This window comes from Lupinus angustifolius, chromosome LG13 (genome assembly GCF_001865875.1).
Source record: "Lupinus angustifolius cultivar Tanjil chromosome LG13, LupAngTanjil_v1.0, whole genome shotgun sequence".
NCBI classification, from domain to species: Eukaryota; Viridiplantae; Streptophyta; class Magnoliopsida; order Fabales; family Fabaceae; genus Lupinus; species Lupinus angustifolius.
In genome coordinates, this window is record NC_032021.1 from 4,850,115 (window position 1) to 4,873,798 (window position 23,684).

The 23,684-nt window shown below is 33.1% G+C and overlaps 3 protein-coding genes across 4 annotated transcripts; all 3 read right to left on the reverse strand.

The window, feature by feature from the left end:
* Nucleotides 971–1,648, reverse strand: LOC109363384 (dirigent protein 22-like). The gene has a single exon (XM_019609632.1). The coding sequence runs from the start codon at nt 1,593–1,595 to the stop codon at nt 1,023–1,025; it is 573 nt and encodes a 190-aa protein (XP_019465177.1). The 5' UTR covers nt 1,596–1,648; the 3' UTR covers nt 971–1,022.
* LOC109325797 (dol-P-Man:Man(6)GlcNAc(2)-PP-Dol alpha-1,2-mannosyltransferase) lies at nt 3,516–8,495 on the reverse strand. The gene is made up of 10 exons (XM_019558360.1): nt 8,138–8,495; nt 7,231–7,318; nt 6,946–7,105; nt 6,481–6,698; nt 6,025–6,320; nt 5,321–5,435; nt 5,085–5,223; nt 4,190–4,386; nt 3,999–4,088; nt 3,516–3,909 (listed from the first exon to the last, which is right to left on the reverse strand). Exons 1-10 carry the CDS (start codon nt 8,383–8,385, stop codon nt 3,775–3,777), a joined length of 1,686 nt encoding a protein of 561 aa, XP_019413905.1. The 5' UTR covers nt 8,386–8,495; the 3' UTR covers nt 3,516–3,774.
* Nucleotides 9,853–15,663, reverse strand: LOC109325302 (phosphoenolpyruvate carboxylase, housekeeping isozyme). Of its 2 annotated transcripts, XR_002105117.1 has the most exons (12): nt 15,536–15,663; nt 15,054–15,245; nt 13,990–14,381; nt 13,785–13,869; nt 13,450–13,672; nt 13,045–13,148; nt 12,858–12,951; nt 12,482–12,636; nt 11,052–12,050; nt 10,565–10,951; nt 10,068–10,457; nt 9,853–10,035 (listed from the first exon to the last, which is right to left on the reverse strand). XR_002105117.1 is itself a non-coding variant. In XM_019557585.1 (11 exons), exons 2-11 carry the CDS (start codon nt 15,219–15,221, stop codon nt 10,161–10,163), a joined length of 2,904 nt encoding a protein of 967 aa, XP_019413130.1. In that variant the 5' UTR covers nt 15,222–15,245; nt 15,536–15,663; the 3' UTR covers nt 9,853–10,160. The 2 variants fall into 2 exon arrangements, 1 of the variants encoding a protein (XP_019413130.1); XM_019557585.1 differs by having other exon boundaries at nt 9,853–10,457.

Genomic DNA, 23,684 nt, shown 5'->3' on the forward strand with positions numbered 1-23,684 from the left:
GTTGAATATGTTAAGCTACCATTATCTACCCTCCTGCATTCAAGTAGTCTCACCTTAACACCTGCATATATACTTAGAGAGACATGATGAATTGGATCTTATTCTTCATTACTTGATTTTTATGTGGCTGTTTTACTGTTTAAATATCAAAATTTGATGTCACAATTTGTAGTACAACAATCATTTTCCAACATGCTGTGGAAGTTAACATATTGACCATAACCCAAGACAGATGAGAAGCAGGAAGCAGACCATGAGGGTAGTAAAGATAAAGGGCTTTCCCATTTTTTTTTGTTAATGGTAATGGATTTGACCAAGAGAGATTTAGATATTATGAAATCCACATGCTTTATATAAGGATAAAGAACAACCTTGCTGCTCTAGTTTGTAGAATAATTGTCCCAAACCAATGCTAATATGTTATATTAATTAAAAAAATTAAATATTTATTATTTTTTCTAAATTTTTTATATTATTAGTTTGGGATAATATACATAATATACTTTGTGATAGTAGATCATGATCATGTGGTCTGTACCTTCTTTCACTATATTTAGTAGGACAAAACTTGCTCTATATTTTCAATTTCTCCACCGGCTTTGTTGACACTTTTAGCTAATTTTCTCACAATTAGGGGTACCTCCTTTCAAATTGAATGCAAAGAAAAATATCTTACATTGGTTTGGAAATAAAAATAATAATGATGAGATGAGACACAACTCAATACTTTTCACTTAAATTTATGAAGTTATAAACTATATGATTAATAGTATTAACAAATTTGGTTACTGATGGCACAATCATTTTAAAAAAGTCATGAAAAGTGTTCAATCATAATTTACACTTAACATTTTGTATACATACACGATTGTATATTTGTATATAAAACTCATAGTAATAATACTATGGATTAAAACATTTTTTTCTCATAATATAATAAAGATATTGTCCATCCAATAATGCATCAATAGAGAACATGAAACAACTATTTATTATTATATTTAGTAGTTAAAAAACAACATTTAATAATGAAATACATAAACATTGTACTCAACAACAGCTTCCAATTCAGCCAAAGCATAAGTCTTGGCTTGAGCATACCCACGAGCAAATCGGAACAGCCCACTGCCACCGACGACTGGCATCTCTCTAACGGCGGAAGCCACCGTGTTCCGCCCAACAATGCTGAGGGTGCTGCCATTGTACTTCCCTTGGGTGAAAGCGAAGTTCAACACCATGAGGAAACCAAGCTCAGTCTGCGAAGCAGAAGCATAGATACCTTGTGCTCTTCCCACTTCTTTGGAACCCCATTCAGGCTGCTCCGTCAGGGGATCGTCCATTATCACCACCGATCCGAACCCCGTCGGGGAAGTGGAGGTGGCTGGAGAGGCTGCAACTCTGACTGCGGTTTGGTTCCGGCCGCCGATGACGTCGTGGAAGTAGAAGTGGAGGTGGCTAAGTTTCTCTTGGTTGAGTCCTACCGTTGAAGGGGATATGGTTCGTGAGAAGGTGTGAGATTTTGCATAGGAAAGAGAGATGAAGAAGAAGAGGAGGAAGATGAGAAAAGAGGGAAGGAATTTTGTGGAGTGAGGCATGCTTAGAATGTAGCTTCAAAAGTGAGACTGAGAATTTTATTTGCCTTTCATATAACATCTTTTTTTTCCATTCACTAAGAAATTAATCTATGTTTGTAACTATTTCCTAATTTTTAGGAATCAAATGAAGTATTATGAAGATTTAATAATATCTACACTCCACTAGATTAATGTCTCGTTGGTTGATGTAATATTAAATTTAATTAAAAAATATATTTAAAAGGGTGAAATAACCCATGTGGAGGAAATTTATGTATTTTTAACTCCTTCGTTGATTGCCAAAGACTTGTCCATACACTACTCCATAGGGAGGAAATGCCTAGTTCCTCCACAGCGTTTTTTTCTTACCGTGTATAAAGTCAAATAGGCCCTTCAAAAATGATATTGCAACTAAGTTAGGCAAAATTTGACACCAAATAAATCAGAAAAGATAACGTGACACCTGCATTAATCATTTTCATTAAATTCGTCATAATGGAGGATTAATATGGTGACCATTTTATCTCTATGATTTAGTCGGGGTGACCAATTTCTTTAATAGATTTAATTGGTGACCAATTTTTTGAGGAAATAATTTGGTGATCATTTACTATCAGATACCTATTTAAAAATATATCTATATTGTGTGTCATAAGGAAGTTTGATGATGAAAAGTGAAGACCTAATGAATAAAGTGCAGGAGAGTGTGGGTTCGAGTGCCACCATCAACAAAAAATGAATGTGGTTTGATGGTTAGGATAAAAGAGGTTGATGGTGAAGTGTCACCACAACAAAATACTAACAACTAACATACTAACAATTACTGATAAAAAAATAATATCTATATTACTATGTAAAGATAAAACAGGCTTAACGAATACTTAATTAATTGAATAGACATAATTTTTTTATATATAATTTATCCTTTTATTAATAAAAAAACTACATACCTATTGTTCATATACCAGTTACAAACCAATAGTCTATTGTTCCACATGAATATATTCTCTTAGGCTCCTTTTCCATCAATACAACTTCATTCTATCAATTAATTTCCAATAGTTTTTAAAACTATCATGTTCATTATTTTTTATAACTGTTATGTTCAAATATATGTACGAATCACCAAATACACCATCAATTCGTTCATTTAAAAAATATATAAGCATTTAATAAAAAATTACAATATAAAATACATTCAATACATTCAATACAAAAAAGATATTCTAATTCATTAAAATAAAATATATAAAACTTGAATATTTGACAAAAAAAAAAATGTAGGTCTACATCACAATATTATTTTATAATATCTAATTATAATTTACACTTGACTAATTGATACAATGCATTTAATAGCTAGCATTTTTAATATATAGTTAATTTGTTTTCTACTAATAATTTCAAACCAAGTTTAATCCATTCAGAAGATTTGGTTTCTGACCAGAAAAATAATGAAAATATAAGTTACAACAACCAAATTATTTAACATTAACACAAGATCATTTATAAGGTCATATAAATCATTCATAACGTTATTCAAAATATCACATGAAAGACATGAGTAAAAGAAAAAATGAGAAGATTTCTACACTAACTTTCTATCATATCCTAACTTAATAAAGGAAAAGGAAAATATCATCTATGTTTATTATCTTAAAACTTTTTAATTTATTTCACTATTAATAGTACTACATTATTTGTTCTACCACACATTTGTTTTTCCAATGCTACGTTTCTCTTGATTCGTTCCAGAGTGCCATTAACAAACCCATTTTACTTATACCAGCTCAAACTAAAGGGAGTTTCATAGATTGAGCCTATTTAAACAGAATGTCAAATGACTTAACACACATGTCAAGAGCTAAGAACTATGAATTGGTGTTAGTGGTATATGAGAATAAATTAAGCACCTGTAATTTGGAAAGTAAAAAGGAAACAAGCTCAAAAATTGTGTTAATAGGACATTAGCATGTTAATATCACAAATTTAAGGGTGACCAAAAGTCAAAACTACATCAAAATATTCATTAAAGAGGACATCCTACATTCTACAAGCTGTCTCAGACTAAACAAAAAAGGTTTTTTTGCTAAATGCCTTACATTTTCCTCTAATCTATTTTGGTTGCTTACAGTTTAAATGACACAAGAATTCAATAAAAGTTTTAGTCAACATATTTAAGGACTAACTGACCCCTAGATCATTTGGGTGCTATTCTTTTAAGCAGCTTATACATGCCAAAAACATTCTTCTCTTGCCACAGGTGAGGGATGAAAAAGGACCTATATAAAGCTGGTGAAAGCTCCCTGTCTAGATAAGGTAATGCAGCAATAGCCTGAAAGTTCACAAAAAACCCAAACAATCAGAAGAAACATAAATTAAAAAGGGTATTTGCAATAAGATGAGTTAAAAAATGACTTTTACCTCCCATTTTGACAAGTCACTTCCACGAGTGAGGTAAGGTCGCTGTAGCTGGAGCTCGACAAGGAAAGTGCAAGCATCTATGTCGTGGAGCTGCCAAATCAAAGGTAGTCACTGGTCAATTCCCTTCTAACAAAAACAAGACAACAGAGGAAAGAACTGGTACATATATAAAGAAGTTTAAGAGGGCATACATATTGTTCATTTGATGCCTTGTTCTTGTTATTAAAATATGGCGGTGCTGATGCAGTCCCACCAAGAGTAGAATTAAATGGGAGGGGAAGAAGACCTCGGAACCCATCATCGATCCATTTAACTTGTCCCACATAATCTGGGACGAAAAATGATGATGGAAAGCGATGCCATTCACCTCCAACGCAAAGCACAGAACCTGAAATTCAAAGAAACAATGATATGCAAGTCTCTCTTTTTCCCCAGTAGAGTGGGATTGTCTCCAAAGTGCTACTAAAAAATAATTTCATCCATATAAGTAGTTGATACAGAAGCTTTCAGTGGAAGATAATGACAAGATTTAACATTCCAGAGAGCAATAACAGAATTATATAAAATTAGAAGATAGTGAATAAAGCCTTAACAAAATATTGGAACTGGAAACTTGACTTTGAGCATGAAAAGCATACTCACAGCCTGAAGCACACATTGAATGTAATTAAATGTCAGGATGAAAATTGAAGTAACTGTTTGAATCCATGTTCATTACAATATTCAGTTTAAAAAACATAATTATCAGTCATTCAGTTTCCACACAGTTTATGAGGTGAAATCACCCCGGGTTGAATGTTACAAACTACAAATTTAAGCGACACAGAAGTCTTAGTCCCTTCAAGACCTTTTAGTTTCTTTTCTTTTTATAAAAATAATCCATTAAGGGAAAGAACTTCAAAGACTTGGAGTACCCTTTAGTTTGTATTCAGTAAATCCTTCTAAAGACATAATAATCCTTGAAAACTGAAGCTTTTGGTATGATATAATAACCTCTGATCCTATTCCATTTCATCATTTAAAAAGTTATCTTTTTGGCCATACAAAATGTAGAGAAAGCAATGTCACCCAAGTATTGACCCTCACCCGTTCCTGCATCATCATGGTGCTCTAAAATCTTGTAAACCTCCATGGGAGCAGAGTAACCATTAATCAGAGAAAATGTACGAGCATGAGATGCACATAATATTAGGCCAAGAACCACTGGCCTCAGAACTTTGGCTGCCTGCATTAGGCAAGAATGCAATCCATAATTCACTTAAAATGGTTCCGTATAAGATATGTTGAGATCTTTCTAAATCCAATTAAATTGATGATCTCACCTTCACTGCTATAGAATTACTGTATGAATTATATTTGTCACGGAAAAGATCAGGGAAGCTCTCCATGACAGCTGAAGCAGCAACACAAATGAGTGGATATATTGGATAAAGGAACCTTCATATATAAAAAACATAAATGGAAGAGAAGAAAATGGAATCAGTTATCGATGTTGTGTATGTAGATTTTATAATAACAAAATCAAATATGAAAACCATAATTAAATCATCCAAATGCACAGGCTAAAGGAATAAGACAAAAATGAGTACCCTATGCCTATCCACATCGTTTAACTACTTAGGCCTAAAATTAAATAAAAAAACTAATATTGCAGTGTTAAGTATAACTAAACCAAGATTATCAAACCCAAATTATAATGCCAGGCTCAGTTTTATCAGAAGAGGATAACAAGGTTTCCAATTCCATTAACTATAGGTGAGTACTCCAATCCACAAGCAATTCCTATCTTTCTAAGCATAACTGTCTAAACTTCCATTTCCAAAATGGGAAAAAAATTAGGATCACCTAAAATGGAAGGTTGATAGTGGAACTAAGAGACTGATATCCATTTCTATTTCATAATAAAGCACAACAATATGCATGGCATATACATTGTGCAAGTGTACAAGAATTATAAAATGTTTTGCTAAAATGGCATAGTATTATTAAACTTGCAACAGAATATCAGGTAAATTTTTTGCCATACCTTTCTTCTTTATGTGGCTGCAAAGACATAAACCCCAACCAAATATATATAGGAGATACCACAATCAGTAGGTCTGGTGCATATTTCTTCTTTGCAATAGGAAAAATCGCCAAGAACAGCAGAGCAAGAACAAAACAAAAGTTGAAATTGTTAAATCCATTCCTCAGGTAATAAAGTGGTCCTTCGGTCCCATATAGATGGCTTTCACCGCCTCCAAGTACGTTGTATATTAAAATATTCAAGACAGACGAAGTCCATCTACCGTAGTAATAAAAGTCAATAACTATTGATGATGCCTGTAAAAAAAATGTCACCATTGTAAAGGAGATCAATTTTAACAACATACTAACATGAAAGCATAGCTATAGTATATACAACATTAGATGGTATAGATATACAATTTACAGCCAGAGGAAGAGAATGTGAGTAAAAATTCTATTTGTTGAGTAAACTTACTAGAAGAATAATAGATGTAACAGCCCCAGCAATAAATGCCCGAATGAAGTTTCTAGATAATGAATAAAGTGTCACAGGAAGGAAGGCCAAGATTGAGAATGGCCACCCAAGTATTACACCAATAGCAGAAACAGCAACTGCTGCAGCAGGTTTATCAAGAAGAAATAAACCTGAAGCGAGAGATATTGCATACATAGAAAACGAACTTGGCAAGAAACCTAGATATGACAAACAATTGAAAAAGAAGAAAGTTAGCAAAATCGAGTCCCACATTTCAAACTGGAAGAGTGAATCTTAACAGACATAATAGTAGTCAACATCAACATTTATTTAGGTGTTAGTTAGTTTGCTTTATAAGGGGATTGTTTAAGCATGGGTGAGGAGGATCATCAATAAATGCATAATGACAAGGAGAATAAGGATGCCAATAAATCAAAGTTTGGAATAGAGGAGTCAAAAGCTCACTTGTGCTAGCAAAGAAACAGCCGCTGGTTAAGCACAACATTGCAAGTGCGTATGAGGCAAGTCGCTTTCCATACTTTCGAGAAATAGCTACCACCAAAACAGTTTCTGTGATCACAGAGAGAAGGCCGAGAAAGAGTCTTACAGCATAGAATACTCTCACCTACAACAGAATAAGACAATGATAACAAGTATAAGCAACATAGAGAACTGCACATCAATAAATCACCACCAGCCTTGTAAAGTTTCTGCTCTGTAATAAATAGATAAACTCAGTTTGAATCTTACCTTGTCCTCAGCAAATAGCCAGGAAGCAGGTCGAGCTACAATCTCATGAAATAAAAGATACAGATACGACCGCAGAGCAAACTGGGAACTGAAATTTGCAGATAGCATTTATCAACAACAACATGCAGAAACATGGGGCTGAACTGAAGTGACAAAAGTTTTTATCTTATAAGTGATTAAATAAATAAAAAAGCCTTACTTTCATCCGTTTCTTGCAAATTATAGACAAAACCCAATGTTCGCATAATCAAAATGAGATTTTTAAACGAATTTCTTCTCCTCGCAAATACAAGCTTCATGCACATACGATGTTTACATATCAACAAAATAGACATTATATTTCTCTTCCCCCACCTATCTTATATTAAAAAAAGTAACACACTGGCCACAAAAAGTTATAAAATAAATCATACAATTCTCTTTATGTTCATATCTTCTAGGAACATTCCTCGGTCCTCACAACAAGAGAGCTTGCCGATCTATGATGCATGGGCATTCCAAAATGGCTGCTTTACCCGTGCGGGCTACATACTTGCTACCACTATAAACGTGTGTATTTACACAATACAAACATGATAAGAGTACATGACATCACTCAAATGCATGTCATATTACCTATACCACAACAAGCCTTATATTGTTACCACTTTTTCTCATACACCCCTTTTACACCTTATCTATTTCTCTATATCTTTCATATCACAATCACAACTCTCTTGTTATCTCTCTCTTACATTCACAACACATTATCCATCACTATGAGGAACCATGCAAGTAAGCTTAAAATACTTAATGAATTTTTGCTGAAACCTTGAATAGATTATTCACTAGACTACATAAATAAAGATGAAAGAAAAACAAAAAAAAAACATAATAATGATGATGAATGAAAGTGAAGGTTGTATACCTGTATTCCCATGTTTGGAAGCCAGATTTGAAGAGAAGAAAATGAAGAGGTTCCCAATAATTGAAAACCTCATCACAATCATGGATAATGTTAGAAGTGGCACTCATGTATCGAAGTATTCCAAGACCTACAAACGGAAACAACCAACCTAACCCTTCATCCTTCGATGATCTCACCGGTTTGTCCTCCTTCGAGTACGGCGGTGCCGGAAGATCCGACGGCTGCGTTCGTCTCTGCCTCATCGCCATCGCTGTTTCAGATCAAAGTGTTACTCAACACCGTCTTTTGAAAATGTATGAATTTCTAGAAGGAACCTTTTGCAATAACTTTACTTTTGTTTTTCTCTATGCACCTCTTGTGCTTTTTCTTTTGTCGTCATTTTACTTTAAAATTTATACATAATTTTTTATTTTTTGGATTTTTTATTTTTTGTACTTCTCCTCATGCAATTTTGAGTCATTTATAAAAATCAAATTTTGCAGTAACTTGACAATATGATTAAAGAAGCTGCATCTTTTTGTCTCACATTTTGAATTACTTATGTAATTATATTTTTTGTTGATCCAAAAAGTAAAACATAAATTACCAATAAAAATAAAAGGCAAATGAAGTGGTATAAAGTTTGGGATAGAATTGTTCAATAAATTCTCTTGATAAAAATATTAGTAGTTATTTTATGGAAAATGCTTAACAAAAAATTTCTAATTCAATAAATGGATGTGCTTTATGCTCTTAGGCTAATATTTACTATCTAATTTAATTATCCATAAAGAATTTTCGACCCTTAATATTTTGGCCTTTAGCTAGCTTTTTAGTTATTTGTGTTAAACACACCTACAACAATAAAACGGGATCGATTATGAGTTAGTCAATTAATTTTCTTCTACCAAAAAATTGTCTCCATAATTTTGTAAAACAATGTTTGTGACAAAAGAAAACAATTTTTTTTTAAGTTAATTGAGTTACATTATAAATTAGGGGTGGTAAAAATATTTTTGATTTTGCAATTTCCATTAATTACAATATTTTATATTACTTGAAGAATTTATACTTCACTTAAATGAAAATTGAGTTTAAAATCTATGTACCGAAAATATAAAAAATTTATATTGTTAGCACATCATCTACTATTTATTTATATTAGTTTTATTTGTTTGAAAGTCAATTGTGATTTAACATATGAATGATGAATGATTTACTGAAAGTATAAAATACACTGTATACATATTAAATCCTCGAAAATAACTTATTTGAAGAAGTAGAGATAATGGAATTGAATTTTACATTGGTCATTAAGGTATTTTCATGTCCATGACAAATATAGATCATTACAAGTAGAGATCTAACAACAAATGTGAATTTTAAGATATATTATAATCTTTAGTAAGGTTCTGTCTAACCTCTCAGGTTTCACTAAGTGAAATTCTCATACATTGAATTGTCTAGCTAGTGAACCAGTTCCAACAAGAATAGGGTTTTCTTTTATATTTGCAAACTTCAAACATTATGATCTCAACTGAAACAAAGGGTTTACTTGTATAAAGTGTATAATTACATGCATACTCATCCATATTTAATATTGCAAAATCTCTTGATGTTGAAGCCACATATCCATCCATCTTTCTTGTATTTGATTTTAGATTACCAGAAATATCTCATATTCCTTCCCTGGATCCAATTCCAACAATTTGTAACTATGTAATAACATGCATGCATCAAATATAAGATGCAACTTTAATTAATAGTAGCTGGAAACTAGTGATACAACAACATAATTTCTTATTGAAATGTAATGATCAGTTGCATACACACATTCATCATCGTGTGGAAGAGCACTATCTCTTCGGAATTCAAGCGCAACCAATTACATTATAAAGCAAAGTAAGGAAACATAACTTATACCTCATGATGAACATAAGGGAACACCTCGCATCCACTTTTGGTGGTTGCAACTAGAATTATGATCTCTGGGAAGGTTTGATGCAAGAAAACAGGAAATAAAAGAAGAGACGGAAACTCAGGTTTAACCAGTGTTCTGAAGTCCAGCAGCAATACCCTTCATGGTGAGGATGAGGGTGTCTTCCAACCCAGGGGCATATTCACTTGTTGGGTTCAGTGTTACAAGTTCATCAGCAGCTTTACTTATCTCTATACACTCTTTCGAGATGTGGGGACGCAGCTTCACATCATAGTTTGGATCACGGATACGTTTCAATGTGTAAGCTTGGCAAACATTAAGGGTAGTGATGTAAGAATCACGCAAACGGAGTCTTTGCTTCAAGTAAGGGTCTCCTTCAAGAAGATCCTTATGGGCAGCCACCTATATAATACAGCAGAAAAAATAAATTTAGCTTCTGTTGTGTGCTGAGTGCATCTCTATTTTCAGAAATGGATTCAATAAATGTTACATGGTAAAAGTTGGTTTACCTGAAGGAGGAGTTTCTTAGTTTCTTCAAACTTGGTCCTCAATTGCTCCCCAAATGACCACAGATCTTCTGAAACAAGAAGTCTATCATACAAAGCAGCTATGCCTGGGTCACCCTTGGCGAACACCATCTCCACTAAATCAATAGTGACCCTAAAGAAAGGCCATTGATTGTACATCTCTTGCAGCATATTAAGATTCCGAACATCCTTAGTAATAACTTGTCTGAATGCTGCCCCAAAGCCTAGCCATACAGGAAGATGAAACCTTGTTTGTGTCCAGGCAAAGATCCAAGGAATAGCACGGAGTGTCTCAATACCTCCAGTTGGCCTTCGCTTTGCTGGTCGACTTCCAATATTCATCCGGCCATACTCCAACTCTGGTGTAGCCTGCATTTTACAAGTTTGGTAATGATTGTTAAACTTAAATGTCAGATTACTAAATTGAGTAAAAATGGGAAGAAAAAATATGTCATTGTAGATCTCTTACCAGGCGGAAATACTCAACAAAGCGAGGTTCTTGGAATACAATAGAACGGTATTCCTCTGTAGCAATGACAGCCATCTGATCCATTAAAGCACGCCATTCGGGTTTGGGAGAAATTGGAGGATGCATTCCATGTTCTAGAGTAGCAGCAGTGTAACGTTGAAGTGTTCTAAAGCACAAGTGCTGCTCTCCAAATGATTGCTCAATAACTTCACCTTGGACTGTAACACGAAGTGATCCATGAATTGTCTCTGGAGGTTGAGACAGGATAGCAAGGTGAGTGGGACCACCACCTCTTCCAACAGTTCCACCACGACCGTGGAACATGGTTAGCTTAACACCAAATTTCTTGGCTACTTCTATAAGCTCCTCTTGAGCCTTATATAGCTGCCATGCTGCAGAGAACCTTCCAGCATCTTTTCCAGAATCCGAATATCCAATCATGACTTCTTGCTTCCCATTGATCCTATTTCTATACCAGTCTATTGAGAACAACCGAGCCAATGCAGCCGGAGCAGACTCAAGATCTGCAAGCTTCTCAAACAATGGAACAACTCTTAATGGATGTTTGATACGGCACTCACGTTGCAGAAGTTCAACTGCGAGCACATCAGATGGTGCAGTTGCCATTGATATGATATATGCTCCAAAGTTGTCTGGTGGTAGTTCTGCTATGACATGCAATGTGTCCAAAACATCTTTAATTTCTTCAGTTTGGGGAAGGTCGGGTCCAAACAGCGGTCGTTTGCCACTCAGTTCAGACAAGAGCCACTGCTGCCGTTTTTCTTCAGACCACTCCTGGTATGAGCCAATTCCTAGGTGTTTAGTAATGGCATCCAACACATCAGTATGACGGTCTGACTCTTGCCTGATATCAAGCCTCACTAGTGACAATCCAAAAGTGGAGACTTGCCTCAAGAAATCAAGAAGGGTTCCATCAGCAATTGCCCGATCACCACAAACACAGAGTGACCTATAACACAGTTCAAGAGGTTCCAAGAACTGGAAAAAAAATCCACTTTAGTTAGTATATTTGTTAGTTAAAGATATTTGCTACAGAAAGAATGATAACAGTATTAGAACTGTTCCAAGAACAATGCAAAATAAAGCATAAAATTATTAATTCAGTCAAAAACTAACATGCAATAGAACATAATGGTTCATACAACTTATCCTTGTTCAATTTGCTCTTTCATTATTCATAACCCACCATATTGAAAAACAAATTAACTTAGTATAAGTATTTATGGAAATCCAACAATGTTAACAAAACTGTATTATCAACTCAGGAGGTTTTCAGATATTCTTCACAAACTTGATAAGCAAACAGTGAAGGCATTAATAGACAATTCAAACATTATGATTTTAAAGTGCTAAAATTGGCAGATGGATTGTGTTTCTTCTTAAAATAAAATAAAAAACAATGGATATACCTCCTCAACATTGGTGAAAGTTTCTTCCTCTGGAATGTCAGAGTATCCTTGAGCTAGCAAATGACGAGAACGCTCACGCGTCCGGTAGAGCCTATCCCTGACTTCACCCAGTATCACACGATATGGTTCACTTGAGGGTATGATTTTCCAAAATTCTGTATCATGAATGAAGCAAAGAATATCACAAAAGTGAACTAATCAACATATACACAATTTACACCACTTTCTGAAAGATTAAAATAATAATTCATCAAGCACTTAACAGCTTGTTCCATTATGATGCAAGTATGCTAAGTAGATATCATAATTTGGAGATTATTACTCAATAAAGTATAACAGCTATCCCTTTAATTTAAAAAGAGATTTTAGTGAACACCTATATAGTGTTTTGCAACAGCATCTTTCTTCGAAGACCTGCTAATTTCATCTGCACGAATACGTAGTTCATCATTGCAGCGCCACATTGACAACTACAGAAACAATAAGGGAAATCAGCAAATTGATCCCAAAGTATTAAACCATCCACAGTGAGCATCTTAAAATTTTTGGGCAGCAACAATTACCTCAAACATAAGATCATCGATCATGGAATAGTACAAATTAGAAGCCATCATTCTAGCCAATAAGCAAACGTCCCTTGTCACTTCAGGAGTTACTCTTGGATTGCCTGCATCATATTACACATAGTTAGAAACACGACCTTCAGGCATCAGCATTAGAGAACCTTAATAATATCATTGTATATATAACAAATCACAAATTAACTAAAAATACTCAGCTAGCAGTCGATATTTGAGAGGTGACATTTGTCATTTCAAACTTCACAACATACCCCTCCTCTTATTGTCATTCAACAAATATTTGTTTTAAAATGAAATAGATTTTACTATAGCATTTTGAAGATAATTTGCATATCTTTCATTTCTCCTTGTACCAAGAAATATTAATGGTAGAAGTTAAGAACCTACCATCACGATCACCACCCATCCAAGAAGAAAATTGAATAAGAGGAGCATTATAAGGGACACGTTCGTTAATCCCTATATTCTTCAAAGCTGTATCAACACGACGGAGAAATTGGGGTACACCCTTCCAAATTGTTTCATGGAAGTAGCTCATCCCTGCTCTCATCTCATCTTGAGGGGTTGGAGGGGTCCTCCTGATTTCATCAGTGCGAAAGGCAGCTTGAATCTACATGAACAAGGGTAACAAAATGAATTTTGAAAATTAAATAAAATAAATGGTAGATTTATAGAAGTTTGAAAAATAAATTAAGCAAAATCCAAAGGGTTTTGATATTCACCTCCCTCTGTAGAGCCTCATCAAGCTCCTGCTTATCATCAGGAGTAATGTCCTTGGCATACAATTGAGTTAAATTATTCCGGATCCTATAAAGCACAGGAACAGATGAAAGCTTAAATTTCTTCTTTTGCAGTAAACCCATCACAAAAAGTAACAAAAAAGAATTAGAAAGATGAAACTGAAAAACGCTAAATTTTGAAGCAAACCTTCCATGCTTTTGAAGCAAAGATCTACGAATTGATTGAGTAGGATGAGCAGTAAGAACCAGATCAACAGTCTGGTTTTTCAGTGCATCAAAAACTTCCTGAGGAGACTTCTTCAATTCCCCGACAAGTCTCTTGAAAGTTTCTTCAATGTCTGATTCAGTAGTTGCATTATTCTCATCAGCAAAATCCCCCTTCTTCAACTTGTTTCTTCGGCGATGAGCAATCTGGACCTCTTCAGCTAAGTTGGCCAAGTTAAGCATGTGGGAAAAGGCCTTGGCAAAAACAATAGAGTCTCCAGCATCCAAACTAGTTATTAGATTTCCAAGTTCTTCTAGTTTCTTGGGATCATGCTTTCCTTCGTATTCAGCAGAAAGCTCATATATTTCTTGAACCTGTGCAAGAACAAATTAACTATCATTGCCGAACAGTTTTCCGGTTCAAAGAGAAATGGTCGAGCACATAAATTCTGGTATATATAAGTTAAGGACAACAACAAAATGAATCAACTGACCAAAATATTTAGCCATATTATATATATATATATCCATCAGATTCCTCATATCATTTTACGTACCTATCATACTCCTGCTGAACCTCAAAGACTCAATCACTCATGTTTTGTCTCCTTAGTGTTAAGCCAAACATACAGGCAAAGTATTTATAGTAAACAAAGCTTAGAATGCAAATTAACCCCAAACCTTGTGGTTTCAGTTGTATCAATTCAATTTAAAAGCTTAAACTTTCAACATACATGCTTAATTGGGAAAATTGAAACCAGTGATTCAAACTAACTAAATTGAAAGGAATGAGCTGCATTTTCACCTTAAAAAGTCACTTGATCAAAGAATAGCCCCCCTTCAAAAGTTATGTTTCCTTAACACTTTCCAAACCAATAGACCCAACCCACTACCCAAAACCCTTCAATAAATATAAAGTCCCAAGCTTTTTCACACCAAACAAATCATATTAGCTTCCACAACAAAATTGAGACACTTGAGAACAAAAGGTGAGTAATCAAATCCAAATTTGAGCAAAAAAACAAATCCAAAGGAGATAAAACTCACTGTTTCCTTCATATCTTCTCCATGTAAATCCTGAAGAATATCAAGGAACCGATCCAGTAGGAGAGCATCATACTCAACAAGTTTATCATCCTCACTCACTTTGGCTGGAGCTAGTTGCCGAAGCTGTGCATCAATAGATGCCATTTTTTCCAAGTTCCTGTTCGCCATTGTAACCGTTCACTCGCCCTTCACCTATCAAAATCAAAACCAATTAAATACAAAAAGGGTCGCATCACAAAAATCAAAATACAAAACCCACCTAACTTTTGTTCTAAAAAGAAAACAACTTTAACATAAAATCATGGACCCAATAGAAGGGCAACTTTGACTTAGAGAAATTAATGGTTGGAGGACACAAAATAGAGCAAGTTTGATCCTAGTCCAACAAACAGAAACAAGTTACTATGAAAAAACACAGCAAGTAGCATTAACAGAAGTAAAAACTGTAACTTTTTGATGAGATTCATGTGCAAGTAGAGCACCTGAGTAAAGGGACAACTAGGTTGGATAAGGAAGAGGTAAAGGTTATGAGAACCAAAGAAATTGGAGGAGAGAGGAGTCACAGATCCATAGAAGTGTGGAAGGGGTGTCTTTATATAGAAATAGAGAGAGAGAGAGAGAGAGAGAGAGAGAGAGAGAGAGAGAGAGTTTGTGTTGTAGTGAAACACTGTATGGTCGGTGTTTATTACACAAGTAGTAGACAACAACTAGCAATAACTTGTTTCACACGTTGACCCTACAAGATTGTCTTTGTTGAATTAATGATGAGATCGAATATGCTTTCGGATTTAGAAGATCCTCTCCTTCATGGTTAGGGTCCTTCGTAGTAATAGGAGTGATTTGGAACTCACCCGGTCACTCACTCACTTTATTCCAATCGGATTTAAATATGATCTGATTTCATCTCCGGATATTATTTTTTGTATTATTAAGAGTATTTTTTATCATTTTTAGTAAGGAATTAATCCGATGAATCAAACTTTCAATCTTAAAGATCTAGTGAAGCCTTACACTATTGATCATCGATAGACGTAGTTTATGACTATTAGAGGTTTTTTATGACTATTATGGTTAATTGAACTTGAATTTATATGCAAATTAAACTAATAATAATTTCAAGAATCATTCTATATTCTTAAAGATAAATTTTAGTTAGAGATAGACCCCCGCTTAGGGATGGCAATGGGCAGGGGCGAGCACGAGTAGTGTTTTCTCGTGTCCAAATCCATAATATTTTCGGGTACCTGTGTGTGTAGCGGGTAACCAACGAGTTTTTAATTTTAATTATATATTTATATAATTTGTAATAATCAATATGTAAAAATAATTGTTACATTCATAATATGATATTTATATGATAAATTTATGATCATAGTCAAATATGTGTAATTTATTATGAAATAATAATAAAGTATATGATATATAATCTTAAAATAATAATAAATATATATAAAAATTTAACTAAAAATTAAATATATAAATTTGCGGGAATCCGTGAGGCAGGTATCATAAAACTCGCTCCCGCCCATGAGCTATTATTGTGGGTACCCGTTGCGGGTATTTCCACGGGTACCTAGGGACGGCTCTTTTTTGCCATCTCTACCTAACTCATATTATAGTAAAACACTTTTTGATTTATTATAATTTTTATCATACAATATTATAAATTCCCATTTAACATATAAGTTATAAGCTAATTGTGTCAAAGAAATCAAGATTATTGGTTAGTAACTAAATAATTATGTGTTCAAATTCATAAAATACTCTATCTATTTGTGAAGTAAAGTTACATAACATATTAATCTTCTATATACCTAGCTAAATAGGACCCATATCATTTGTCATACTCCATCATTATGCTGACAATAATGTCAAATTAAAGTGGGATGAAAAAGCAAATCATGATTAGAAAAATGGCTTTTATTTATCTGTTAGACAAAAGCTACTTCTTCGTCACCATGCATGCTTATACTTTTTATAGAATAAGCTACTAATTTAAAAACATTAGTCGACAAGGGCACTGTGTTATATAGTTAAATAACCTAATCAAACACATAATGCCTGTGGAAATGAGTCTCGACCTTGCTATAAAAATGGACTGAAGGAATTGAATAATGAGTGGTTGAGAAAACTTTGCTCATAATTAAAAAAATATATTTGAAAACTGTTACCTAAGAAAGGAGTAAGATGAGAGACAACTATCACATAACATATGATAACATATTTTCTCTTTTATTTAATATGAAATTATATTTTATCATTAAAAACATGGAGAGAAAAAAATATTTATCTTTTTGTTACTCGAGATGATGCTTATATAACAAAGGCATCAAGCTTCATCACCATGCATGCTTAATTGCTATACTTGCTAAAAAAAAATGAGGTGGCATGTTTTGGTTTCATTGATTGACTTTTTTAAAGTTAAATGCATGTGCCCCCACGCCTTTCTATGACAGAAGTTTGATGCATTATTCCAAACTTATTCTTTGGTAACAGTTTTTAAACAATATTATTTTTAATTATAAGCAAGCTCCTCTTAACCACTCATTATTTAATTCCTTAAGTCCATTTTCATAGCCAAAACCGAGGCTCTTTTCCACATGCATGGTGTGTTTGATAGGTTAATTTAAGTATATAACACAGTGTCTTTGTCTGCTATATATTTTTAAATTAGAAGCTTATCATATCTTACAAAATATATAGCTTATCACATCCAGTGTATAACCCTCTTGGGCTTCCTATCAACATATATTTTACATTATACAAAGCATAAGAATTTAATATCTGTAAACTAATAATATAAGTGTACTATATATTATTAATAAATTATTTATTATATATTTATATGTTAATTATCATTAACTCTCAAATAAGTAATAAAAATTAGTAGTGAATAATATATTAATGATGTAAAAAACTTTACAGTAACAATGTATAAATTTTAAACTCAAAGGATAAATTTTAAACCCATCGTATGAATAAGCAAAGCAAGTCTATAATTGTGAAGTGATCTATTGTTCTAATCAGGATGTTGACTATTTTTTGGGTTGGTTTGACAACTAATTCTAGTTGTTGCAGTTAGATATTGACCTTTTCGTTTTAAATTTAATAATCTTATTTGACATAGCTGTTATAAACTTAATAATGCAACTTGAGTAACATCTATATTTATAAAAAATATGTATATATTTATAGTAAATATTTTTTACATTATTATTGTATCACACATCATTTATTTTTAATAATGATTGACTCTTAAATAAAAGTAATATAAATGAACAATAAATAATATATTGACTATGTATAAATATTTACACTATTTATATATAAATATTTACACTCTTTATACTATTATATGATGTCAAAACTCAAAACATAACAACTTATCTTCCGCACATAATTTAAACATATCCATTTTAGTCTCATTATAAGTTCATATTATCTGACAATTTTACGTTTCCAAAACACTTTCTCCATTTATTGTAGTAACTCATTTACTCTTCAATTATGGCACAATTTAAATATGTCGATTTTGGTTTTTATCATTTTTCATGATTAAAGATAGCAAATAATTTAGTGTACAAACATTAACATTTATTCAATTTTATTTTTCATAATTTATTAAATTATGACATGAACCTCATTAATTAAAGCTAAATAGTCCGTTGAGGAATATAATATATGCGCGATATAAAGATTATACATTCAATCAGAAACAAATAATAAAAAATGTATGTTTATAGACAAAGTGTTTTAATGGGGATGTGAGATTAAAAATGTATGCTTATACTTTTCTTTTCTTATATAGAATTGAATATTCGATTATATATTCAGTATATTGAATATATGTGACTTTAGTTGGGACACATGTGCAATCCATTCAGTTATCCTATTAGTTGTGATTTACTAGTTTTTAAAGGCGTCTCCTAATCTTTCATCACGAAGTATGGAACAAGTGGAGTACTAAATTAAACGTGTTCTTGGTCTAAGATAGATGCCATCACTTGGAGATATAGATCACTTATCATCATTCCTATCTCATTTTCTTGTCACAATTCAATAAAAAAATCTAAAAATCTAAACTAATATATTCATATTATTTAGAGAAAACTTATTAATTAGAGATATATAGACACACTCATTTTAGAGTAAGTGATACTAATTTCCTTACCAACCATACTCCTTTAGGAAACTTTTCCAATATGTATATAATGAATGGTCTTACCTAATATCAATTACTTTCGGAAACTTGTACCACCCTTCAACTTCTATGTCCTCTAACAATGAAACATGAATATGGATATGTATATTGGACAATATGTATATGTCAATAAATATTTCCGTTAAAATATATGATACGATACGTTCAGGGATACATGTATAAAATAATAAAAAAAATACATAAAATATGATAAAATTATAAGTGTAAATTAAAATATGAAAATTAGAAAATATAATGGTTAATTGCAAATCATTGTCCTCCAAAATTTCAAGCACCAAAACTTGAAAATATAGTAGAATAGTTCATAAAATTGATAAAACGTATATATCTTATCCTATTTTTCTTTTGTTAAAAACGTATCATATATGTATCTTCATTTTTATTTTTATTTTTTTTAAATTTTTTGGATAATCGATATATATCATTCACGAATCTGAGCGTATCCATGTTAAATACGTATCTGACACCGATACGTGAGAGTATTTCAACATATTCATATTCACACTCTTCTAAAACCAATTCAACATTAGTATGTATATATATGACCTAGGCATGTGACGATCTCCATAACTTATCACATTGCTAAATCTTGCACAAATACTTTATTAGTCTTGATTACATTGGCAGAAGTAGCTTGAAAATGTTATGTGAACTCAGACACACATTTGATTCAAAGAATAACTTGGTCTTTCTAAGGACTATATAGATGTCAATCAGTTCAACTATAGGATGTTCTAACTATAATGAAAGATAAAATAATTACATAAAACACTTACCAATTCTTATATTATAATATAGTTGTAAGAGGTAAAGTTGCTGAACTTGTTTGAGATGGATTATGTAGATACGAGCATTGTGCCACCAAATTATAATAAAAGTTGAAATAAAAGACAATTCATGTTTAATTTAAAAAATATATTAAATAAAGATTGCTTTGTGTTCTTTAATCTTATTTTTTATTTAAAAACACAATGTGCAATATAGGGATACTATAGACTTGAATTGTTAGGGTGTATTTGAGAGTACCATTTTGGAGAAGGAGGGAAGGAAGGGGAGAGTTTAGGAGAGGGATTCCCTTGTTTGGGAGTTTAGTGGAGGAGAGGGGAGGGTTTTGAAGGATTTTTCAAACCCCCTCAAACCCTCCAAATGCCAAAATACCTAGTTCCCCAAATTGGGGTGTTTTGGGAGGAAAATAAGTCAAATTACCTAACTACCTTTATTGATATTATTCTATAACATATAATACATAATATACTATTGATTTTTTAAAGGGGGTGGGGTAAAATAATATTTTTGTATTACATTAACCCTTCATCCCCTCCTATCTAAATTCCACACTCCCAAACAAGGGAGGGGTTTAGTTGGATTTGTCCTCCCTTCTCCTTCCTTTCCTCCCCCTCTTTACCCTCTCATCCCTCTCCTTTACTTTCCCTCCTAACTCCAAACAAAGTCTTAGTGTCTCGTAGAATGAATGCTATATGTGTGAAGAAGATCTTTGCTCCTGACCTTGACAAAGTTTTGATGAAGACGCTAACATCACCAAAAAGAAGAAAAGGAAGATTACTTATGAAGACCAAGAAGATTAAAGCTTCAAGAAAATTAGTCTAAGTCTAAATAGGTATTTCTATCTTATTCTCTTTAATATACTAAAGTAGTAATGCTCAAAATATTTTAAAAGAAATTGAAACACTTCAAGTTTTAAATGAAAACATTTTTCAAAATACTGTGTAACAGGTTATTGAAATTCGAGTAACAGGTTACATGAGTGAGAATAAGTTATCCAACCAAATTTGAATTGAAGTAACTGATTAAGTAACTGATTACTCAAGTGAGTAACCGATTACTCAATGTAATTTTTCAAAACGTCGTGTTTGGGTAACCGATTACCCACTTGCTGTAATCAGTTACTGAGAGCTGTTACATCAGTTTTTCATATTTGGAACTCAAGGTTTTTCATCCCAAACGAAATGCCTTCATTCCAAACAATTCCTACTTTTTCATAAAAGCACAATGACTGATTGGAAAGTCTATTTAAAGGCCTTAGAACTCACAATGAAAATAACTCTTTGAACAACTCTTTCATAACTCTTTCACACTTTTCTCATAATTTTCCTACACTTTTCTGAAATAGTTTTATGTACTTCTAGCAACTTGAACTCAAACTTTCAAAGTTAATTTTTCTGAGTTGCTTGAAGTAAAGTGTTTTAAAGTTTTGTAAAACTTAAAGAGCATTATTTACTAAGCATATCAAAGAGTTGATTGGATTGCAAGTGTTATTATATTTCATACTTGAAAAGGCAATCCAAGCCATCATTCAAATTCTTCATTCATTGTCATTACTTTCTTTCACGGGGTGTGAATAGAAAGGGGATAGAGACATAGAGTTACTTGGAAATGTGTTTTCCAAAGTGATAAGTATTAGTGAGTGTATAGGGTACATAGAGATCTCATGGTGAGATATTGTAATTACAACTCATAATATTTAGTGGAAAATCTCTTGTGCTGCAAGATTACTGGACGTAGCCTTCGGTGGACAAAAAGGTGAACTAGTATAATATCCTCGTGAACTCTCTTCTCTCTTACCTCTTTGATTTATTCTTGTTTATTTTCTGCAATATTATCTGCTGCACTTTAACTCTTCATTTTGCAGAAAAGGTGGTCATAATTTCTAGTCAACTAATTTACCCCCCTCTTAATTGCAATCTGTAACACCGCAAATTTTACGATTTTGAATTATAATATTTTTATTAATTATATATTCGAAAATGAATTTCTGGGAATTTTCGGTAAAGAATTAGACGAAACTCTAGTGGAGTTTTATTCTTAAAATTTTATTTCCGATTTTGTGGTAAATTTTGGTAATTTTTGGAGACAGTCGGTTCTGGACCACTGTCGGGGCCGAATCCGCCCGGTACGGCTCAAAACGTGTCTTTTTGAGTTCCGTAACTCGGAATCGAATTCCGATCACGCCGTTGGCTTCGTAATCACATTTCGAGTCAAGATAGACCCTGAGTTGGTCCATAACTATTTCCAAGAATATTTTCACTTGGAATGCCGAAATTCGAAGTTACAATCGTAAAGTAAAATTGGCGATCATTTTTGACTACTCGAATATTGGCCGACAATACTCGAGCATGGTTTTAATCGCGCGCATTTCATAGAAGTCGTCGCGTCGTATGAGTCACTTCACAAAATCTAATCACTAAATCTTATAGATTTCACTACCACCAAATCCCCTAAATCACTCACTTAACCCATGATTCACTCACCTTCTTAGATTTGCTAGATTGCCTTGGAAATTGGGTTTAGAAATCAGATTTCTCTTACCCCACAACTCTATAAATACCCATGTATCTTCATACATTAACACTTTGCAAAAAGCTTGGCAAGTTGAAGATTGGAGAGTAAGTTACTCTCATCATCTTTTCTTCTTCATTTTCTTCTTCTTTCAATCTTCAATCTCATCACATTCAACCAATGAATGTTGATGATATTGAAGTATGTTGTTCATGAGTAGGTCAAGAACATATTCAACCGTTGAAATTTTCTAAAACACCTTCTAACTCATTTTCTCTTCAAAACCGAAAATGATGTTATTCTTGAACTTATGAAAATATTTTGTTGAAACCATGAACAACTTGTGTTCATGGAGTTGTTATAATATATTACTATATATATATTTTGTTGTTTTAGCCAAAGGGGATGATGATAAAATCAANAATTTTTACTTGTTTAAGCCTTTAACCATGGCTTTGGACAAGTTAGAAAATGGATGGATTAAAGAGTTTTAAGTATTTTAGTAATGATTTTATAAATATCGGAAACTAACGAGTTTTAACGGATTTTTATTGTGGTAGTTACGAAGATTTCGGTGTTCGAACCTTGAAACCAAACCAACTGTAGTTGACAAGTAAAGGCACGCTTCATTAAGGTGAGAGAGAACACATCGTGACATAGTGGTGTCCGAATATGACACCCGGATCTCCTAAACCATCTCAAAGGTTTTGGAGTTAACTTGGGTTTAAGAAACCCAAGATTTTCATGTTTGAATGCTTTTGAATATATATGATTGTTGATGAAATGTGTTGAATATTGTATATGAATGTTGTTGGAAAATTTTATGAGTGCAGGATGTTGAAAAACCATGTTTAAATGTGTCTTGGTTGTCGAAAATGACAAAAATTAGCATTCTGTCCAAATCCCAATAGTCTGGGCGAACCAGGCGTCGCCGGGGCGAGCAAAAACCCGATTGGGCGAAAAAAATTTCCAGAATTTTCGCCTGGGTGAACGAGGCGTCGCCGGGCGAGCAAAAACTCGATTGGGCGAAAAAAAAAATCCAGAATTTTAATGAGTTTCTGGAACCCTCTCGCTTGGGCGATAATACTTTCGCCTAGGCGAGGAAAGATTTA